The 20462-nt window shown below is 42.1% G+C and overlaps 1 protein-coding gene across 1 annotated transcript in view; it reads left to right on the top strand.

Annotated features, from left to right (window-relative positions):
- Nucleotides 1–6169: 6169 nt before the first annotated feature.
- The window catches only part of sobpa (sine oculis binding protein homolog a), a 49325-nt gene continuing 35032 nt past the window's right edge, over nt 6170–20462 (top strand). The window contains exon 1 of the mRNA XM_080513494.1: nt 6170–6511. Within this exon, the coding sequence (XP_080369620.1) occupies nt 6416–6511 (96 nt within the window). The 5' untranslated portion in view covers nt 6170–6415. The remainder of the gene's footprint in view (nt 6512–20462) is intronic.

The following is a 20462-nucleotide window of genomic DNA, read 5'->3' as shown; positions in this document are numbered from 1 at the left end:
ACTTTGAGAGGGGTGTTTTGTTTTGTTTTTTAAACTGAATCAAATGTGAAGAATTTGATTCCGTTTTTATCGTTGGATAACATTCTTTACCAGGTTAGCAGCATCTTCAACTTGGGCAAAAAAATATAATAATCTAACATTGACAGATTATTGCTTTCTGCAAGTGTAGCTATTTAATATATTATTATTTATAAAAAACTAATGATCAAATATAGAAAACGCAAGAACAAAGGTAGTACATTTTTGAAGTCTGAGTCAGCTACTAGCATTTTGTATTTTCTATTTCATTTATTTAACTTGTCAGTTCTTCACCAAATTAAAAGCAAAAAATAAGTTTTAATTAGTTTAAATCACCAATTAAAATGGATATTACCTAAAGGCATGATCCTGTTTGTTAGATTTATCCTTTTAAAATAAACTGTGGCGTATTTGCATTAATGCCATTCATTTGTGGAAGTGTGAATGCTAGCATCCGCACCCGACAAGCAGTTTGTTTTCCTACAACTTATTGATACATGACCAAAATCAGAATGAGCTATACACACCAAGAAATACGGGAATTGTTTACTTCTGAGGCAGCACTGCTGTATAAGTTATGTTAAGTTAAGATTTGATTGCATTTTCCAACAAAAAGTGATCCAAGCATTGCACTTGATGCTGTGTTGAAGTGGTTCCTAATAGTTTTTGACTCCATTTGTGATCTCTGATTTGTTCCATACAAAAGCATGGAGCCTTTGAGATAAAAGTCTTGACTAGTTTATCTGCTGTGATCTGTTGTAACCCCCCCCCCCCCCCCCCACCCCGCAAAAAAAGGGAATTTTGCAAATTAAAAGCACCACATTGATTAAAAGTTAATATTACAAGAGTTTTATATTTCAAGAGGGAAACCTTTTTTTTTAAAAATTGGATCTGATCATATTTTATATTTAAGGTAATTTGTTGCAAATAGCACATTATATTGTAAGATAGCTCTGGACTGTCTCTCGATGATCTTTTAAAGAAACCTCGTAAAACTTTATATTTGTAAAATATAATTGATCACACGTGTATGATATTGGTCAGTGCTACACTTTCCAGAAGATTTCTATTCATGTAAAAAGATGTAAACCAAATATGTAACAGATTGCAAAAATCCAAAGTATTTTAATGAGAAAGGGATTAGTCAGAGTACAATTAATCATCAAAACACAAGTCCGTGGCTTTTCAGCTGATGGCCACAAAACGTTTATGGAACGTCGTCATCCCAAGGCTCTTTTACAGCAAAAAAGAAAAAAAAAAAAACCCCAACATATGTCATCTTGGGTTTTTGTTAATAACTCATAATGAAGCCATTCATTTCAGTTCCATGCCCCGAAGTGGAGGTCAAAATCTTTTGAAATTCAGATTAACAAAAAGAAGAAAAAAAAAACACTAAGTAAAGAAGTCATTACATTTATAATTATATGTTTTCATTGGTGGAACACGATCATTGTGACAATAGAACGGTTCCACATGGTGACAGGGTAATGCCCTCGCAGCGACAATGCTTTCATTGAATCCTTTCCCTTCTGCTTATTGCTGGAGTGGAGATAAAGTCTGTCAAGGACAACTTACACAACACCGAGCTGAATCTTCGGTTACAGAACAGACTCGCAGCACAAAGATGGTAGATATTCACATTTATCCTGCAGGAAACCTGCAACTTGGAAGCAAAACAACTTTTTTTTTTTTGCTGGACAGTTTAACGGCAGAACAAGGTGGCCTGCTTAAATTACACTGGGCCGAAGTGCTGCAGATGGAGGGTTAGATTAAAGAAGGGATGTTGTGATGCAGGTGTGCTGCTGGTTTGTTCGGGCGCGACGCTGCAATGCACAAGCCATCCTCGCCTGACCCCTGCGTCACGGTTCACGGCTCCTTGTTCCCGACGATTTTCTGGCTCAAATGGGTGTCGCCGTGCCACAGGCGGCCTCGCCCGGCACTCTCAGCGGCTTCCCTCATTGCGATTCCCCTTTTAAAGTCAGAGGGCTGCTGTGTAGCTCACGGCAGAAACAGGTAAAATTCATGCTCGACATCAGCTATTAAAAAGCTGCGGATGCGCTCCGTGTGAGGGAGATGGCGCGAGAGCAAATCGACTCTAAAACAGCTTGCTGTGACGCTGTCACATCAGCGCAGCGTGTCATCTCGACATTTTAATGAGCTTTGCAAAAAACAATGAGAACAAAAATAAATAAATAAATAAACAAAAGGGGGGGGGGGGTGAATTTGTGGCGATATAGATTATGAATGAACAGACAATGTGAATATTGGAATCTGGAAAATGTGTCACTTCAAGTGAAAACTATATTCTGGTGTTTAATTCTGCACAAATCAGAGCTATTGAAAATAGAAAACGACTCACATTAACACGACTGCAGCACAGACATGGGAGGAGACCCGGTAAAATGGAAAAAAAAACAAAAAAACGCCCAGCAAAGCACAGGTAGAACATGCAGACTCGACACAGAAAGGCCGAAAAACTCAAACGCAAACTAATGATATGGGAGTGTTTACCACTACTCCACTGTGCCAGAATGTCAATGAAAACTCAAAATGTCCTAATGGGATTATTTATTGCCGTCTACAGATAAACAAGTCATGCAGGAGAAGAAGCACCAACTGAGGGCAGCAGCTTGTTAGTGACTCTCATCTCACGCTAATCTCTACAAAGGTACCGGTGGCCTTGAGAAAACAACAATAATACTCAGTGGAAGAAACGTTTCAATTAAAACCAACGCTTTTTGTGTCCAGTAACTTATACGCTCCAGCAAATATGTACTGAAGTGTAATTGGGGTTATCTTTTCAATACCTGCAAATAAAGATATGGAGTTGCTTATGAAGATATCTTGAGTTAGTCTCCGTCAGTCAGGTTGATTTAAAACATGCACATAAAGCCATGTTGAGCTGTCAGCAGTGTGCGAGGCACTCATTGTTTATTACCACTGTCTTAAACTGTTATCTTATTTGTCAAATTTAACACGTGATATGTCTTTTTTTTATATATTTCTTTAAAAAAAAATGTTACTTTGTTTATTTATTTCACCTTGATTTCTAATTGTTATCCATTATTGTGATGTTTTTTTCCCCCTGCACATTATAAAATAGTTTTTGTTTATTTTGAAGGCCTCCCCACTTTTTGAACTGATGCTATAAAAGATGGGTTATCAGTACATGTATTGGAGAATGTCTGTGATGTAGATATATTGTCCATGTTTCCAGAAGCAGGACTAGAGTTACTCCTTTTAAACAGGAGTTAACTGAAATACTGTAGGGGGGAGGGGGGGAGTGCTGTCATTTTGAAACTGTGAAGAACATGGAAGTACAGGCCTGTTGGAGCATCCTCTCCTCGCCAATTTATTCATTGGACAAAATCCGGGGAAGTTTGATCAGGCGGCATATTAAATTCATACAACCAGTTGGTATGCATGTTGTTGAGATGGAGAGACTTGATTGAACAGCTGGGACGAGGAAGGCTCTCTAAATAGTGCGAAGGATGGCAGGAGGAGTGCACCTCCATGTTCTCGCCGCTTTTCAGCAGTCTCAAATTTATCACATAAATCATATTCTCCCATTCGCGTCCACACACACACACACACACACACACACACACACACACACACACACACACACACACACACACACACACACACACACACACCCCATGGAAACAAGTTGTTTATCGATGCTTAAAGTCGTGTACAGGCGGACTGGACCACCGATAACAAGGGTCGAGGATACCAGTCTTAAAACATGAAGGCAGTTCCTCACTGACTGTTTCTATCTTATGTCTTCTGTATGTCAGTGATATTTACTGAACAATATGGATTATGGACAATGTTTTTTTTCCCCTCCCTCCTAAAGCACTATGGGTTCACTGTTTAGCACCCCCCAAAAAAAAGCACCCCGAAGTTTTGAATGGAAACTTAAATGTATTCACAATGGTGCAATCTCCACAAAGAGATCTTACTCTCTCAGTTTTCCTCTCACATGAGATCACCACTGTCAAGACATGCTCTCAGAAAATAGAACGCATCCTTTCTCGCCTTAAGGGGGACAACTCCCTGTTGCTAGGGTGGTACCCTCTGGGGGTAATTCTAACCCACCCTTGGCACAGAGTGCTTGTTCTTACACTTGTAGTTGCTTGAATCTTTTGGCTGGATTTATTTATTTCATTGTCAGATTATTTATTTTTTTAATAAAAAAACCTAAACTGATACATGAAGTTTGTCCTGCACGATATGATTTTATTTTAACTGCTGAGAAGAAGTAACTTCATCAGTTAACTCCTCTTTGGCAGGACAGAACAAATCATTTCACGCCCTACTGACAGACACAAGCACAATCCTCAATTCATTACCAAGATCTCATTTCACCGTAGTGACATTATAGTTAAAAGTTTAAAATGCTGCATCATTTCTAAAGCATGTCAAGCTGTGAAGGCTTTTGATCAGAGCATCCATCCACCTTCTATCCCATAGTAAATGCAGCCTGTCTGTATCCTTATTCTTTTTTGTTTGTTTTCTTTTTCATACATTTATGAAAATATCCACGTTTATTTTTTATTTTTTTTTAGCATATATTAAACTGCAGAATACTACAATACTTTGTTGTATAAGGGACAAACCTCAGGATTTATCTGAACATCACTTAATTTTTTACATGTTTATTTGTCTCGTGAGACAAAGAGTGCAATTATTTTGTATTGTTGTATTTTGATGATCTACACAGAACAGGTATTGTTTATACCATTATTTTATTCCTGATTTGTTTTCAGGTTATTTTCGTACCGCTGACTCTCAAAGAGACACTATTTTAAGCAAGGAAAAGCAAGTTGACTGACTTAGAAGCCTGTCTGTGTTTGCCTCTTCAGAGTTAACCTACTATTTTGCTATACAATTTAATTATTTTATGAAGGAGGCATACTTGATGTTAAATGTTAAATTCCCAAGGCGTCTTTGAGTAAACTTCAAGGATCATTAAAATATCTCGAGGCCGGGCTTGGGATATCAAAAATAAGGTCAACCTATGTTAATATATTACAGATTTACTTTGGGTTGTCCATTACCCACATTACAAAAACGTGCCTTTGAGGTAAATAATTGACTATAAATTGCCTGTGAACAAGAAAGAGGGTGTTTGACGGATCTCTTGTCCTGTGATGGATTGCCAACCTGTCCAGGTGTACCCTGCTTGGATTAACTCCAAGCGCCTCGCCACCCTGAACTGGATGAAGTGATATAGAAGGTGTATGAGACAGAACTTTTTGCTGTACCCAAGTTTTTTGTTGGCTGGATTTCATTGGCTCCATGGCAAACATGGAAAATAGCCAAGAAGAAGTTACCACACAGAAAATGAGAATGCCAGTATGAGGGTGAGAGAGGTGTGAGGAGTGAGTGAGAGAGAGAGAGAGATGGGAAGTATCCATATCACGCAGAATGAGTAACAAATGAACAATCCAATTCTAATTGCAAGTTCAAACCAATGTCTCCACACGGACATGCAATATTCAGACTATTCATTTGATTCACAACTTCCCTTTCACCTCAAACAGTCTGATCAACAACCAACATGTAACCTCTTTGCAATTACAGCTGGATTATATGAAACCAGTGAAACCAGATTATGTCACACTGGGGATTTAGACTATGAGAATGACCCCACAGCAGAAGGTTTTGCGCACACGATGCCCAAACACCCAGAAACTTTTCAGTTAGTGTTGTTGTTGTTGTTTTTTTTTGTTTTTTTTATATATTTGATTGCGTGATGAAACACAAGAAAGAAGAGTGAGTGTATTTGAGTGTGACTGCAGCAGCCCGGAGCAGGAGGCTGGATGGTGCGGCGGGCGGGCACCTGTTTGCTGCCTGCAGCCTGTCGCCGCGAGCGCGGCGCGCGCTAAGTGGATGTGACCGCTCCTGATTGCGCTCCGCTGGAGGAGGAGGAAGAGGAGGAGGAGGAGGAGGAGGAGGAAGAGGGGAGGGGGTGAAAACGCGAGAAGAAATAGCCTTCCTCCGATCGTCAACGCGTCATATAATGTTTCAGCGGACGCCCCTCCCCCTGTCTCGTTTTTCCCCTCACTCAACCTCTCCTTTGACTCACAGAGGCGGCTCACCACTGGCGCACGGACCGCGGAGGATACGTGTGCGTAGGGGAAGATGGCTGACTGCTCGGCCGGGCACCGCGAGCCCTCGGCGGCATCGCCAGCGTCACACGGCCCGCTGCAAAGCTGCAAGACGTCCGCCGTCTGGCGACTGTAAACAGCTGCCTCTGCCCCTCTCTTTCTCTCTCTCGCTCGCTGTCCCTCTCTCTCCTTCTCTCTCTCTCCCTCTCTCTCTCACACCCCCCTCGTCCTCCTCTCACCCTCCTCACCGCAAATATTGACAGAAGTATCACAGAGAAAACATGGCAGAGATGGAAAAAGAAGGCAGACCTCCGGAAAATAAGAGAAGCCGAAAGCCAGCTCACCCGGTGAAAAGGGAGATAAATGAAGAGATGAAGGTAAAAACAAAAAACAAAAAAAACCAAACAAACAAACAACAGAGGGGCTCTGTGCCCAGCTGCATGTCATTACGCGTGGAGTGGCTGCGAGGGGAGCGTGCATGTGTTGTCCTCGGTGGATACAGGCGAGCGTCTCCGCTGCAACGGTGGTCAAAACTTTGATTTATATTTCTCAATTTTTTGTAATTTTTTTTTAACTGCCTTAAAAAAATATTCAAGTTGTATTTTGGGATCCGCGCCGGCCGCCGAGCCTCCGCGGCGCAGACGCGCACAATGGATGCAGCAGCCGACCACTGACTCTCGTTACTATTAAGTTTGGGATAACAGAGGAATGCTGCCCGCTTCGTGTCATAATTCTGGCCGTTTGCGCGTGTGTGTATGTGCGCGCGCCCTGCATTTCGCTGCTTGCTCCGGAGTTAATGGAAAATCCAGTGCGTCAGTGAAGGCGTCAACAGCGCTCTTACTATTACTATTAATACTAGTACGCTACGGCGCAAAGGGAGGGCATCCAGTGTGCATCATTAAGGAGAAATCAGTGGTGGTGGTGGGGGGGGGGGCACTCGCGTGGATCGTGGTGATTTTGTGGGGTCTTTTTTTTTTTTTTTTTCCTCGTGTCTTCACACGAAATGTTTTCTGTGCGTGTTGACCAGCTGCCCAGAGGCGTGCGATCCAGATGTGCCTCTGCGAGCTTTACGCACCCTCCCTGAGCGAAGCACCTTGTCTCCCGGCCTTTTACCGCGGTCCTGCTCTCTTCCATTCATCCACACGTCGTTCCTTGTGCGTGCGTGTGTGTGCGCGCGCGTGTGTGTGTGTGCGCGTGTGTGTGTGTGTTTTCTTTCTGCTGATGCTCGGTGCACATTGTGTTATTTGAGCTCACGGTGGAGCAAGAAAGTGCCCCTGTGTGTGTGTGCGCGCGCGCGCGCGTATACACGAGGGAAGGCTGTGCGTCCGCTTTGTCTACGTCTCTGTATTGTTTGTACACATTAGGAGGGAGATGTAGAGGCAGCCAGGGTTTTATTCCTTATTGTGCTTTTCAGCGATGGATGTGCGAGTGATCGCACGGAAAAGAACTGCGGAATTTGTGTTTTTTTTTCTTTTTTAGAGCGAGTCCTGAAACAACCCTGGAATAAAGCCTTTTTGTGTGTACACCCAGCCGCGTAAACGTGCCACCGCTGTTCACCCCCTCCGTTACTGTACAAAAAAAAAAAGAGACAAACGTGGTGACAGTATGCTCCAAGAAAACCGATTTTCTCTAATAATATTTGCGCAATTTGTTTCACACGCTTTCATACACATTCCATCCTTTCTTCGAGGTCCAGGGGAAGGTGCGTTCATGCACTAACAGCGAGTTGAACTACATTCTCAAGATGCGTGCAGAATAATTTTTGGGGGGAATCATAAGTGAACCCATCAGCCAGCTCCAGCTCTCCGGTCCTGATGACAGAAGGGTGGGATGCCGCCATGGGCTGGTGATGAGGGGATGAGAGAATGTGTCAGGGTAGGGTCTCCTCCATTGAGAAATGTCCTTATTCCCTATCACGGATAAAGCTTGATTCCCGGTGGAGCTTTTAAAATGGATGAAATCTTTACCAGCAAGCAGCAGCAACAAGAATTTTATGGGCACAAAGAAGTGTCATCTTGTCAGGGTTTTTTTTCTCTCTCTTTCTTTCTCTTTTACCACCGAGCACAGGTTTGTCACTTCTGTCAGTGTAGCAGGAATTAGTCTGCAAACAGCAAGGGAATAATAAATTAAAAACAAAAAGAAATGGACAAATTACACTTGGTGCCTCCACTGATATTTTGTCACATCGGCTGTGTAATTATAAGATGCCAGTCATCAGTCAGAAATGATGTTTTATTCGCAGGTCTGTGTCTGTTCCTGCTCTCAGTTGACGGATTTGGTGACGCGTGAACATCATTCAAGATTCAGAGAAATGACATCTCTTGTAATGTATTTCAGAGCGATGACTTAAACATCTCATTTGATGCAAGCAGCTTCATTTGTCATCCTTGCAATTAGGAGTTTTCTTCTTCTTCTTCTTCTTCTGTGGATTCACATTATTTGATGTGGCGACATCTAAGCAAAGCAGATACAGGAGGAGGAAAGAATCCGCTGTCACTCCTTCAATGTCGTGTCAATACCGAGGAAAGTTATGTGGAGTCGACAGCGTGGTTGCAGTGAAATAACAGACAAATCCTTGCTCATTTTGCAGAATGGTTTTCAGACTCTTAAAGGTACGACGTATAAGATTCCAGCTGTGCCACTTTGAGCTCTGGGTGGCGGTAGTGAGTCGCTGTCACTTTCACCTGCTAGTTATCGTTGAGTCCAGCGACCTGCTGCTTTTTTTTTCTTTTAATGGAATGAAGACAGACTGAAAGGTTGAGTGACTCACAGCAACCTGATGTGCTGCAAAGTGGTGTTATACAGTTATGTTGTTATGAGTGGTTATGTTACTGAAATCAGAAGGGGGAAAGTGTGTGAACCGATTGTTTGCTCATGTTTTGTTGTCGTTTTTGAACAGTTGGAACAAAAGTATTGCATACAGGTACATATACAAAGAGAACACCATCATTAAAAAGCAAATGGTTTTGTTAGTTATTATAGCTTTCATAACATCAACAAATTGTTTGAAGCTTAAATTTAATTTTGATCTTAATAGTGATGGACCAGAATTAAAAAAAAAAAAAAAAAAAAGAAAATCATCAAATCTAATTATTTTTAAAAATACAGGTTTTTTTTTAATGGCCATGCATCTGCATTGTACCTGTAATGTAGGATTGAGTGGAACAGTTTCCATTACTCACAAACATGTCTATCCCTCTTTAAACACTCGGCAAGTCAAAAATGTTTCCACGAATGCACTTCAAACCCAAACATCCCAAAATGATTACAGTGATTAAATAGAACAGCTTTAATTTATGACTCGTATAACCTGAATATATTCTAACTTCCCGAGACGCTCTGTGTTATGCAGATGAAGTCGGCACTGCTCCAAAGGGTGAATTTACGATAAATCAGCATTTGTTGGTGTTTGACATGACTGTCGGTCACAATGTGCCTGGTGAACATGCAGTGTGTTTATGTGAGCACTGTCAGGCGGAAGACGGTTCAAATGCAGCAATCAGAACCTCGATAAAATCTGAGACAGAGGAGGGCTGACGGTCAGGAGCTCTACTTTTATTAGATATTGCTAAAAGTACTAAGAATACTGATTATTACAATATTGCGGGTAATTCGGTTCACCCACTGAGTGTACACACACGTCATCCACGTTTTAGCAATTTGATTTATTACCATTGCACTTTCAACAAATCCAATCCTAAAATGTGTATTTTAAATCAATCACTTCTTCTCACAAGTGAATAGAGAGGGGAAAAAATGCAGCGTGAAGACATTCCCTGACCCCAAGATTACCCATAAAGCTCCCCGGTCTGGCTATCTATCTGTCTGACTTATTGGAGTTGTAAGACTAAGCTCCAGCCTTCAGTAGAGCTCATGATTCTCCTCCTCAGTCCGTCCATGCTCACATAAACCAGCTGTCATTTGAGAAAAGGCAATCCTGAAAGAAGTCTGCGTGCCAGGCTGGGCTACGTTTAACAATACAGGATGCTCAATGTCTATGAAAAGCAAAACAGAAAAAATATGAATGCAGTGCAAGAACAGTGACGATTTATAAATGTGCTTCAGGAAAACTGAAATGAAATACGACTGTACTACAATATTGACAGTGATGAAGAGTAACAAAGGAATGTTGTGTCAATATTGACAGCAAATGTAAAACGCATTAATGGCAACTTTACACATGGCAAATATGCACAAACAAAAAACAAAATCCTTGCTCTAAACAATTATAGAATAGAGAAGTCACAGGAATTAAAAAATATAAAGAGTATGAAATATTTGCAATAAGGTTCGCGACATCGATTTCGGTTTCGTGTGAAACTGTTAAAACAACAGGTCTTCAATATGTTTGGTCAAAACTGGGTGGAAAACACACACACACACACACATCCACACACATACAAACACACATTCAAAACACCACACAATGTGCCCTTGTGAAGGATCATACTCCTCTGAAAAAAAAAAAAAGAACCCTCAAACAGTCTGACACTGTTTCCTTCTTCTGGCTCGCTTAATGTGCGCTTCTGTAAAATAAGCTCCGGTGAGTAATCAAGGAGGAGAAGGAGGAGTGGGCACGACGGAGGGATGGAAGGAGGGAGGGAGGATCGGAGACGGCTGTGGAGAGTGGGGTTAAGAAACAGGGGAGAAAGGAATGTATACAGTGCTCGGGCTGGCTAAGCTGTAAAAACTGTAACCCGAGTGTCTCCGCTGGATCGGATATCAAGGGAAGGAGAGGGAAATGAAAGCAGAGGAGAGGGAGAGGCAGAGGAGTGGAAAAGTGGAGGAGCCAAAGGGAAAGTTGGCGTGTGGATTCGGGAATTTTATCACGGTGTACTGTGACCTGCTCTGGTTTCTGCCCGCAAGGTGTCCAGTTCCCACCGTCACCGTTACCACAGACCCTACTGGCCACGTCTGGGTCTCACTTGCAGGAAAACAAGGGGGAATACTGTGCAAGTTTGCTTTATTCCTCCACTGAACATATGGCACAGAAGATGCGGGTTGCGTCATGTGTGCACCACGAGCTATCCTGCAGGTCTTAATGTAAGCCTGTTGGTGGCCAGACACCAAAAAAGAATAAAAAATAAAAAGACCATTTTACTTGTAGTTGAACAAATCCAATGTGGACAGAGTAGAATTATTTTTACTGCTGATAGACTGATAGACTGATCGACGTCATTATCGTACATTGGTGCTGCTCAGTTAGTCTAGAATTGGAATTTGTTCCGAAAATGAGTGACAAATAAGAGGCCTGATAGGTTGAAATACGAGTAAATACATTCATACAGCTGCAGTACAGAACGATACTGAACCTTTGGACTTATTGGTCTTGGTAGGATTCAATTGCTCTCTGTAATCAATACACATTGTTGAAGTAAAACTATTGTATGTTTAAAACAATGTGTTTTCAAGGCTTTGTAGTGCAGCAGCCACTGATATAAACCGTGTTCACAGGATTTCAAGATATATGAATAGTAGAAAAACTGCTACTTGAAGAAAATCGCCTAGTGGTTAGAGCTGTAAAATAAACCCCAGTTTGAGGGCTTGGTGTGTTCCATTTTCATGGGTTTTCTCCGAGCGCTTTTGTTCAAAAACCCTAAATTTGTGTCTCTAAATTGATATTGTGGAAACCCTACATAAACTGCAACTCTATATGTCACTGATACTCTAGCCATACGCCTTCTTACAAATATTGAAATACTCCGCCATACCTTAAATGAACAAAGCTGCTTCCACAACATGGCCCCCTCTTTCCTCAAATAACCGGAGACACTGAGATCAATTATTGCCTTCTGATTGAGACGACGTTGCATCTTCAAGAGAGGGAGAAGCATAATCGTGCATTACTCCATATGCATCTGCTCAATTCAGCCCATTCATTACAATTTATTTAACAGCTCACGTATGTTGGCCATTCACGTGTTCAATCATTCAAAAATAGGTGAGATGACAAAAAATATTTGCTTGTAAAAATTGCAGACTTGCAACATAGGACATGTAAAATCTGTCTTGATATTTGAAATTGTATATCTTTGCGAGAGTTTAGGCTTTCGGTAATGTCAAGAGGAGTGTGATGAGATTAATTCACCTGCAAATTAGATTAAATGGGTCAAATTCTCCAGCTTTTCATCACGTTCACATGGGCTTTGTTGGTCCAAAAACACTGCATTCGAAGTTTAACGCCCCAAATCCAGGGTTTCCTTAATTTTCAGCTATTTGAATATTTGGTCATAGGAGCTGCATTCAGAATCTGCTGTGTCCGTGTGAGCTGGACTGGCTCCGCCCACAAATGCCTATGTATGGGAAGAGGAGGAAGTACTTCCTCTCGTGGTGCCATGTGCCAGAGCAGAGCTGCCTGATTGTAGGAAGGCCTACCTTGATAGGGATTGGCTAAACCCCTGATGAATGACACTATATAGGGTTGATTTCTGATTAGCTCGTTGGAGCAACACACTTTAAAAAAAAAAGAACCTGAAATAAGCCCAGGAGAGAGAAAGAGGACAGACTTTTCACTTCTGGGGCATCATTCTTGGGTATGAGGATGCATAATACTGTTGGGAAACCATTAGAAAGTGAATTTTGATTAATATTACCCCTTTAATATCAAATATACTTGGTAATTTGACGGTGTCTTGCAGTGCTGTGCACTGCGGAGGTATAACCAATTATAAAAATAATAGCACAAGTAGCCTTAATTGAAAAGAAAAACAAACCGAAGAGTAGAGTTAGATGTTTTACAATCCAAAACTGTCAATTGGCGGTGATTTAAAATGTTGTGATCCAATTCGCCACCGTTCAAAGTGACCCTGCGGCGGGCTCTGTGATAAGAGTGTCTCCTGAATTTGATAAGCTACATAAAGGCAGGACTTATTACCGTTCCCAGTGTATTAGATTGCACTCGATGAAGGAATGTGTGGTAATAAAGTGGCCACTCAGTGTTACACAGTGGCGGAGATGGCAAACTCCTATCTGCTGCTTAAGGTGGAGAGGACCTGCTCTGCTCTCTTTCCTCTGCAGCGAAACACTAATTAAGCCCCACAGAGTTTAATTCATGGGTATAAATCCTCCACGTGCAAAGCGGTGTCACGTTAGGACAAAACTTAGAAAGTGATTTTTGAATTACGGAGTATCTTTGGAACAAGCGTGCATGTAATGGGATAATGAAACATTCCCCTTTTGTTTATAAAATGGACAGATGCTCAAATGTTAAAATAAGAAAGTATCCAGAAAAGTCAGAAGTGTGTCATTTTGTCACTTGACCAACTCAAACCAGTGAAGGAATTAAAGAAAAAAAAATGGTGCATCTGAATGCCTATCAATTCAAATGTAAAAGTAAAATTTAGCTTTTTTTTGTCTTTTTCAAGTCTTCTCCCGAATACATTAAATAACATCCGCTCTCTCCAATGACTCTTCCAATAAATATCAAGAACTCCATTCCTGCTGTCATTATTCACATGGGAGGATGTGTTTGTTGAGAAAAGATATGCAAAGCCATTAAAGAGCATTTAAGCCATTTTAGAGACGCACATAGTTTGTTTTACATTTTGAGATTTGAATTTCTTTTCAAAGAAAATGAAGTCCAACTGTGACAATGCTGCTCTCCACTGCCCAATAAATGTTATTTGAACCAATTTTCTATTACACCATCGGGCCCCATGTTTGCAGAGACTCTCCTGTCGGCTCTGTTTACTCTCCAGTTTGTGCTTCAAGCAAGATGATTCCCTGTTATCCACAAAGAAATAGTCCGAGATCCCGAAAGACATGTCGACTGTTGTGAATAAGGCAAAGCCTATCAACAACATGGTGATTCATCCATTCATCGATGCCGACTCAGGGTTGTTGGCACAGAGCAAGAGACTCAAGCCCTACCCGTACACTCACGCTGGTTCGCGTCAAAATTAAACGAAGACGCCTTTGGATTGTGGGACTAATACAGAGCAGCTCGCGAAAAATCCACATGATCCACGCGGAAAGGCCAGAGAGCCGGAGTGTTTATGTTGTTTAGGCAACAACGATAACCGCTGCGCCGCTCTCCGTGTTTAATTTGACTTCATAACTGTATCGCATCCCGCAGCTGAATCACGCTCGTCTTTAAAAGGAATCCTTACTTCTGAGAGCCGTCAGCTCCACTTAGAGTCAGACTCATGCCATCTGCTTTCACTGGCAGAAGCTTCGGGGGTCGTTTTATTGTTTTTGCCCCTCCTGGGACTCTTCATAGTGGCCTCGCCATCCAACACGATTAATAATGATTCCTTCATTCAAAACAGCTGCAGCAAATGAATGATTATTGATTGACAAAAGCAGAGGGGGGGGGGTTAAAGTTTGACTCGTCTCCGTCTAGAGAGGAACAGTCCCTGGGGGGGAAATTCTGAAAACTGGAGGCAGATAATCGGGTGGCATATTATCAGGAATCAGCTTTTCTGTTTTGACGACGACATTCGTTCAGCGACACAATTCCAATTGATTTCCGCCGTGACGGTGGCTCACGGAACATGATCGACGTGGTGGACGGAGCGTTTGCCCGTCTCGCACTCGTCGAGCACTTCATACACCCAAGTGTGACATACAGACATCAGCAGTCGCCGCCGTGCCTCTTCCTCCGCGGCCCGCCAGGAGCACGGGCTGGTGCGGCTGCTTTGATGAACTGCCAACACGGATTAGATTCCACCCTTAATAACACTCCCACTTTCTCAAAGTAGTAGGGTGACACAGAGGACAAGGGTTGTTGGAAAGGAACGGGAGACACAGAGAGATGCTGTGTGTGTGTTTTTTTTTTTGTCTCGGCGGCGTGCTTACTTTACAGCTACATCCGCTCTACTCGGGAGTTACATTCAGGCTGGGCTATGCTTCGACTCCCTTGTTCAAAAGGAGGATTTTCTCCTGGATGGGTTTCTCCCCTCAAAGGCTTCATCCTCTCGCGGTCGGGCTAATTGCTGTATTTGCGGTTGCCAGTGGGTGCACTTTGAGTCGGCCAGAGCTTCGCCTCTTTTCAGCTGATTGTGTCGTAAGCCACAAACTGTTATGTCGGGAATGACACACAAAATGACCATATGGTAAAAAACAAAACAAAAACCTGCTTCTTTTTTGAGAATGTTTTTTTTTTTTTTTTTTTTAAAGATCCTTCCTCCATCCAGAGATATGTACGCTGGTTTTACTAGATTTCCTGTTCATCTACTGAAGTTGGATGTAGCAGGTATAGCAGGATTATTGATCAAGGCGTGAATGAATGAGTAATTGTTTCAACTATTGTAGAAATGTTGTGAGAAAGTAATCTGACGTAAAGGCTTGTCTCGTCACTCGTCTCTGCTGCTCATCACACAAATGCAAGAGCTTTGTAAATTAAACCAGCTTTAGAAAAGTAAATGATTGTTCTCAAGAAGATGAATGAACTGTCTGCTAGTCTTCGTACCAATGGCCTGGGGATTTTCATGAAAATGACACAAAAACAACTATTTGACTATATGAATGCTTGTGGTACGAAAACCTGTTCAACTGGAACTTAGATAAATTTATTAATAAAAAAAAACAAAAAAACCCCACCATTGCATTCGTACAACAATAGTGTGCTGCTGCAATTTCTTTCCTGTGATCCTCGTCATGCATTTGGAAGAAAATCCCCATGGATACATGGTGAGAACACGCAAGCAAGAGCGCAGAAAAGACAGGAAATGTGTTCACAGCGTGCTGGTTTGTTTGTGGCTGTCGTAACCCGACGTCAGCTCTGCACGAAAGTGTGAGACTAATCCACTTCCATGGACCCACTGGGGAGTGAGAGTGAGAGAAGAGTGTGAGAAAGAGAGAGAGAGAGAGAGAGAGAGAGATGTTAATACATCTGCAAACGCGAGCTGTCCTCATTAACAGCCTTCAATGTGTTAAAAAAAAAAACCTCTAGCTGAGATTATAAATGTTCGGATTAGAGTCTAATTACTGTAAATAATTACTGCAAATCCTTTCATTGTTAAATGCGGAGACCGTCTAACCTTGAAGAGCTCCAGATGTTCGGCCACACGTGCTCGCCGCTCCAACAGTTCGGGTGGATGCAACGCGTTGGTGCACGTGTTGTTCGTTCCGCCACAGCAGGTTGCTCTGACCCCACCTGCCACTGACTGGAGCACCTTTTGGCGCCGACCACCCCACCGCAGCGGTATTTCATGACAAGACGGATCAATACCTCCTGTCGTTCTTCATTATTGGCGCTTCCACAGCAGCTGAATTAAGTTCGCGGCCTCGCCGGACCATGGCGGAAACTGTATGATTTTTTTTTTTTTTTACAATCAAACGCGATCCGAGAGCAGCACCACGACACATTTTTTTTTTTCCTTCTGCAAAATGCTTAGAAATGAATGCTGAGGAGGTCGGAGAAAATCCGCCTCCATCACTCCCCTCTGATGTGCCACGGCTGTCTCGTGTATGCAAAGAGATATTTCTAGCCCCAGTCTAAACAACTGTGTGTTGTGTGTTTTGTGTGTGTGTGTGTGTGTGTGTGTGTAGGGAGTTCGTTTACTATAATACTGCAAGCAATATCCGAACTGCACCTTGTGTTTGGGTTTGAATTTGTATCAAGTAATTGAGTCAGTCGTTCCACCTGTTGTGTGCACGTTCTGGCTCTGCACTCCAGACCGCCACATGCCTGTAGCCACCACCAGCCTCTTAATTCCGTTTATTTTTCCTGGGTCACAGAAAAAGTACCCCGCCCCCCGCCCCCCAGCAACTCCATCAAGACTTATGTAGAGTGTGGTCATTTTCCCGCCTACGGGAAAAAAGAAAAAGAAAAACAAAAAACACAAATCGACACCTCTGAGCTGCTTCCAGCACATTCTCCAGAGAAATGTGGACCTGATTCATTTTTTTCTTTCTTTCTTTCTCTCTCTCTCTCGTGTTTATGTTGGGAAACATCACAGTCGATAAGCTGATAGATGCGAGACTGTGGTGTGCAGGGCGCTGATACCTCCTCTTCCTACTGTTACTCACTGCTCAGGTTTAAATGTGATTGTCTTCAATGTGATGTTGCTGAGTGTGTGTGTGTGTGTGTGTGTGTGTGTGTGTGTGTGTGTGTGTGTGTGTGTGTGTGTGTGTGTGTGTGTGTGTGTGTGTGTGTGTGTGTGTGTGTGTGTGTGTGTGTGTGTGTGTGTGTGTGTGTGTGTGTGTGTGTGTGTGTGTGTGTGTGTGTGTGTGTTTGGGCATCCTTCCAGAAGGCTGTGAACTAGATTCGTGTGTTGGTACATCATGTTTCCTTCTTTGATATAAATACTTGGGGGTGGAGAAGTTCCAGCTTCAAAATTGGGGAAATTATAAAACCCTGGTTTTTTTTTTTCTCCCCCCCCCCCCCACTTGGAAGGTGGGAGAGCTTCCAGAGGCTAATCTGACATCACTCGACAAAACAATATCTGTGCGTCAATATGAGAGATATTATTCCTTAACGCAATGATTCATCATGTTTACGCTTTACTTTAAGTCCATTGATGCTTCTGACACGATGACTTCACATTGTTTCGTCAGCGTCTGCTTCTAATTATAGTGTGTTTGAGAACTTGTAATTTCTCACTTGAGGTCAGAATTCTGATTTGGGACCCAGATTGCAGTTTTCAGCATGGCTGCTTGCAGTGTGACATGTCGCTGTACACAAATTTCATGTATAATTTCTCACATTTTAATTTAGTCATTTCAATGCCTTGTATAGAGCTCTGCCATGGTGGTGGTGGTTGTCGTATGTTGCTGAAGTGCACTTAATAGGAATGTGTGAAACTTTGGAGAATTCTGAGTTATTTGATGAGAAACGTGAGAAACACTATAAGTATTTCTGTATTTCCTAAGCGTGTTTGTCTTGCAGGGCCATCCCGTTCATGTTCTTTTCTTGTCATGTGATTGCTTTCAAACTCCGCAACTTGTACGTTTTTGAGTTCCCAACTCCATAATCGCACATTTAGTATAAAGTTAAAACCCGTGCTGGCGTCCATTTCATTCATTTCAATGTTTCCGTCTCCACCAATGCACAAAGTGCACAAACAAGCACATTTCAATCAGCTGAGAGGCCGATGCTCTGGGTGGCACTGAAGCACTTTTCCTTGATCACTCTGGCTCTGACATATCGACAGGAGCTGTTTGTAATTGACGTTTAACTTCTTGATGGAGTGAGTGATGAGCAACGGCTGCCGTAATGAGATAATGGACCGAGCAAAGTGGGATTGGCTATAGAATAATGAAGAGACTTGTGTCATGTCAGTTCCAAGCAGTCTGCAGGACGCATGTTTGAGAAAGACGTACACATGTTGGTAGATTGCAGGAAGCCGTTGAGTGACAGGAACATGAACACTGGTTGGGATTTCTATTTGTTTTTTTCACATTATAAGACTAATATTACCAGCTGTTGAAATCCATAGGCAATAGAAAGCACAACTCTTTAAATATTTAGATATAGTCTGTAATATCAGTGATTGTCAGTTATCAAGCTTCTTAAAGTGCTTATTTTGGACCCTGTTGCGTTCCTAACTTTTTTTTTTTTTTTTTAAACTTATCAGACTCACAAGTCTATTTTGTATGTGAGCAGATTATGGGCTTTAGGTGGGATTGCAAATCACTGCATCTATTCACACATTGTATTTTATATTGTCTGTATAGAGATTGCACAAGCTTGGGAAATAAATGTTCATTATGATGCAATGCAACCTCTGGCAGCCATAGGGAGTGCAACAGGAGGAAAGAAATAAGTGAATGTATTTTATCAGCTTACAGTTAAAGAAAAAAATTAAAACAAAGGTTTTCACTTGGCGAGGGGACTCGAGCTCAACCAGGGTCTCTTTCTGGACCGAACCAAGAATCTTTAGTGTGTAAAACCTGGAGAGAAACTCTCTTATGGATGAAAGTTGCATCGTTATGACATTAAGTTGACAGGAACACACATACAGATGCTCAAAATTGTAAACTGAAGTACTTTATTACGAGGAGTAAAATGTGTGCATTTGTTTTTTTTTTCTGTGTTTTTGGGCGGGCGGGGGATATTCCTCAGAGTTTCCCTCCGAGCTGGTAACTTAGTGACCCGTGACTAATATTTTTATCACACAGACCAAATAATTACAGCTGACTCAGCCTCGGCCCGCGCTGAAGTCTGTTTCCAGAAAAGCACATTTTCAGCGGCGTTTGAGAGTCGAATGATAGCTGAACCATTTACCACGGAGCACGGTTCAGTGAGCAGACGCTTCTGGGAACGATCCAGCTGAGAGGAGTGTGGCGATAATGGGGCCGTGTGCATTAGCGGGGTTATGGTTTTGTTTGGAGTACGCTGTTTATTGACTGCGCCGCGAGAGGTTGTTGTGGAGGAAAACTTTCATGTTACACCTGCGTGGAGGAGGCTTTATATATTTATATCCACGTACCTGCATTCGCCGGGTGCGTCGCTTGTCCAGCGGCAGTGGCGGGGTGCCGCCGCACGCCTCAGAACACCTCAGGTGGCTGCCTCTCTTTCTTCCTTTCTTTCTTTTTCAAACCCCACTGTAACATTTCCTTCACTATCAAGTGTTATTTACAGCCCCACACTGATAACAACACTAATGGATGTCGAGTCCATTAGTGTGTTTTCACTTTGTTGTGATTCCTCGCACAGTGGTGTAGTTATCTGCACTCTTGCGGTTCCATTTGAGGATGAGCCCTTTCTGTTCTGAGTTTGCACGATCTTCCTGTGCACGTATGGTTTTTCTCTTGGCACGTCAATTCCCACCCACAGGCTAAAAACATCAATTTGAGGATGATTGACGACTCTAAAATTGTCCATTGTTAGGAATTTGGTGTCGGTGACAGTGTCTCTGTGTTTGCACTCTGCCTGTACCCAGGTGTGCATAAAGCCATATGGAAGACGGATGAATACTTGCCTGATTGTAAATCGCTGAGCTGTTTACTATCCATGTGTGTACTGAAGAGTTTTTCAAGTCGTCTGTGTGACAACAGCTGAAGTTTGATATAAAGCGTCATCATTGGGCCTCACACACACACCATGTACTAACCTATGTCAATCAACAACCACTCTTTCAACATTATCTTCATTGAGTCTATAATATCATATTTTCTCTATTTAATCTAGATAAAATGTCAAGTGTTTTTTTTCTTGTTTATATTTATTCAGTGCTAAAAGTAGATTTTTAGCCTTTTTTTCCTGAGATGTATATTATCACATATTAGAACTATAATTAAGTTGATACTGTAACACAATTATGACTAATAAATCATCAAGCGCAATCATGTACGTGATAGTTGGTCATCAATGCCGCTCCACAAAAAGTTGTTAGTGTTTTACAGGAAGATTATGCGGTTTTGGGCAGATCCAAGCTTACAAGA

This window comes from Blennius ocellaris (genome assembly GCF_963422515.1).
Source record: "Blennius ocellaris genome assembly, chromosome: 17".
In the NCBI taxonomy this organism is placed as follows: Eukaryota; Metazoa; Chordata; class Actinopteri; order Blenniiformes; family Blenniidae; genus Blennius; species Blennius ocellaris.
This window is presented reverse-complemented; position numbering and strand designations above follow the sequence as displayed.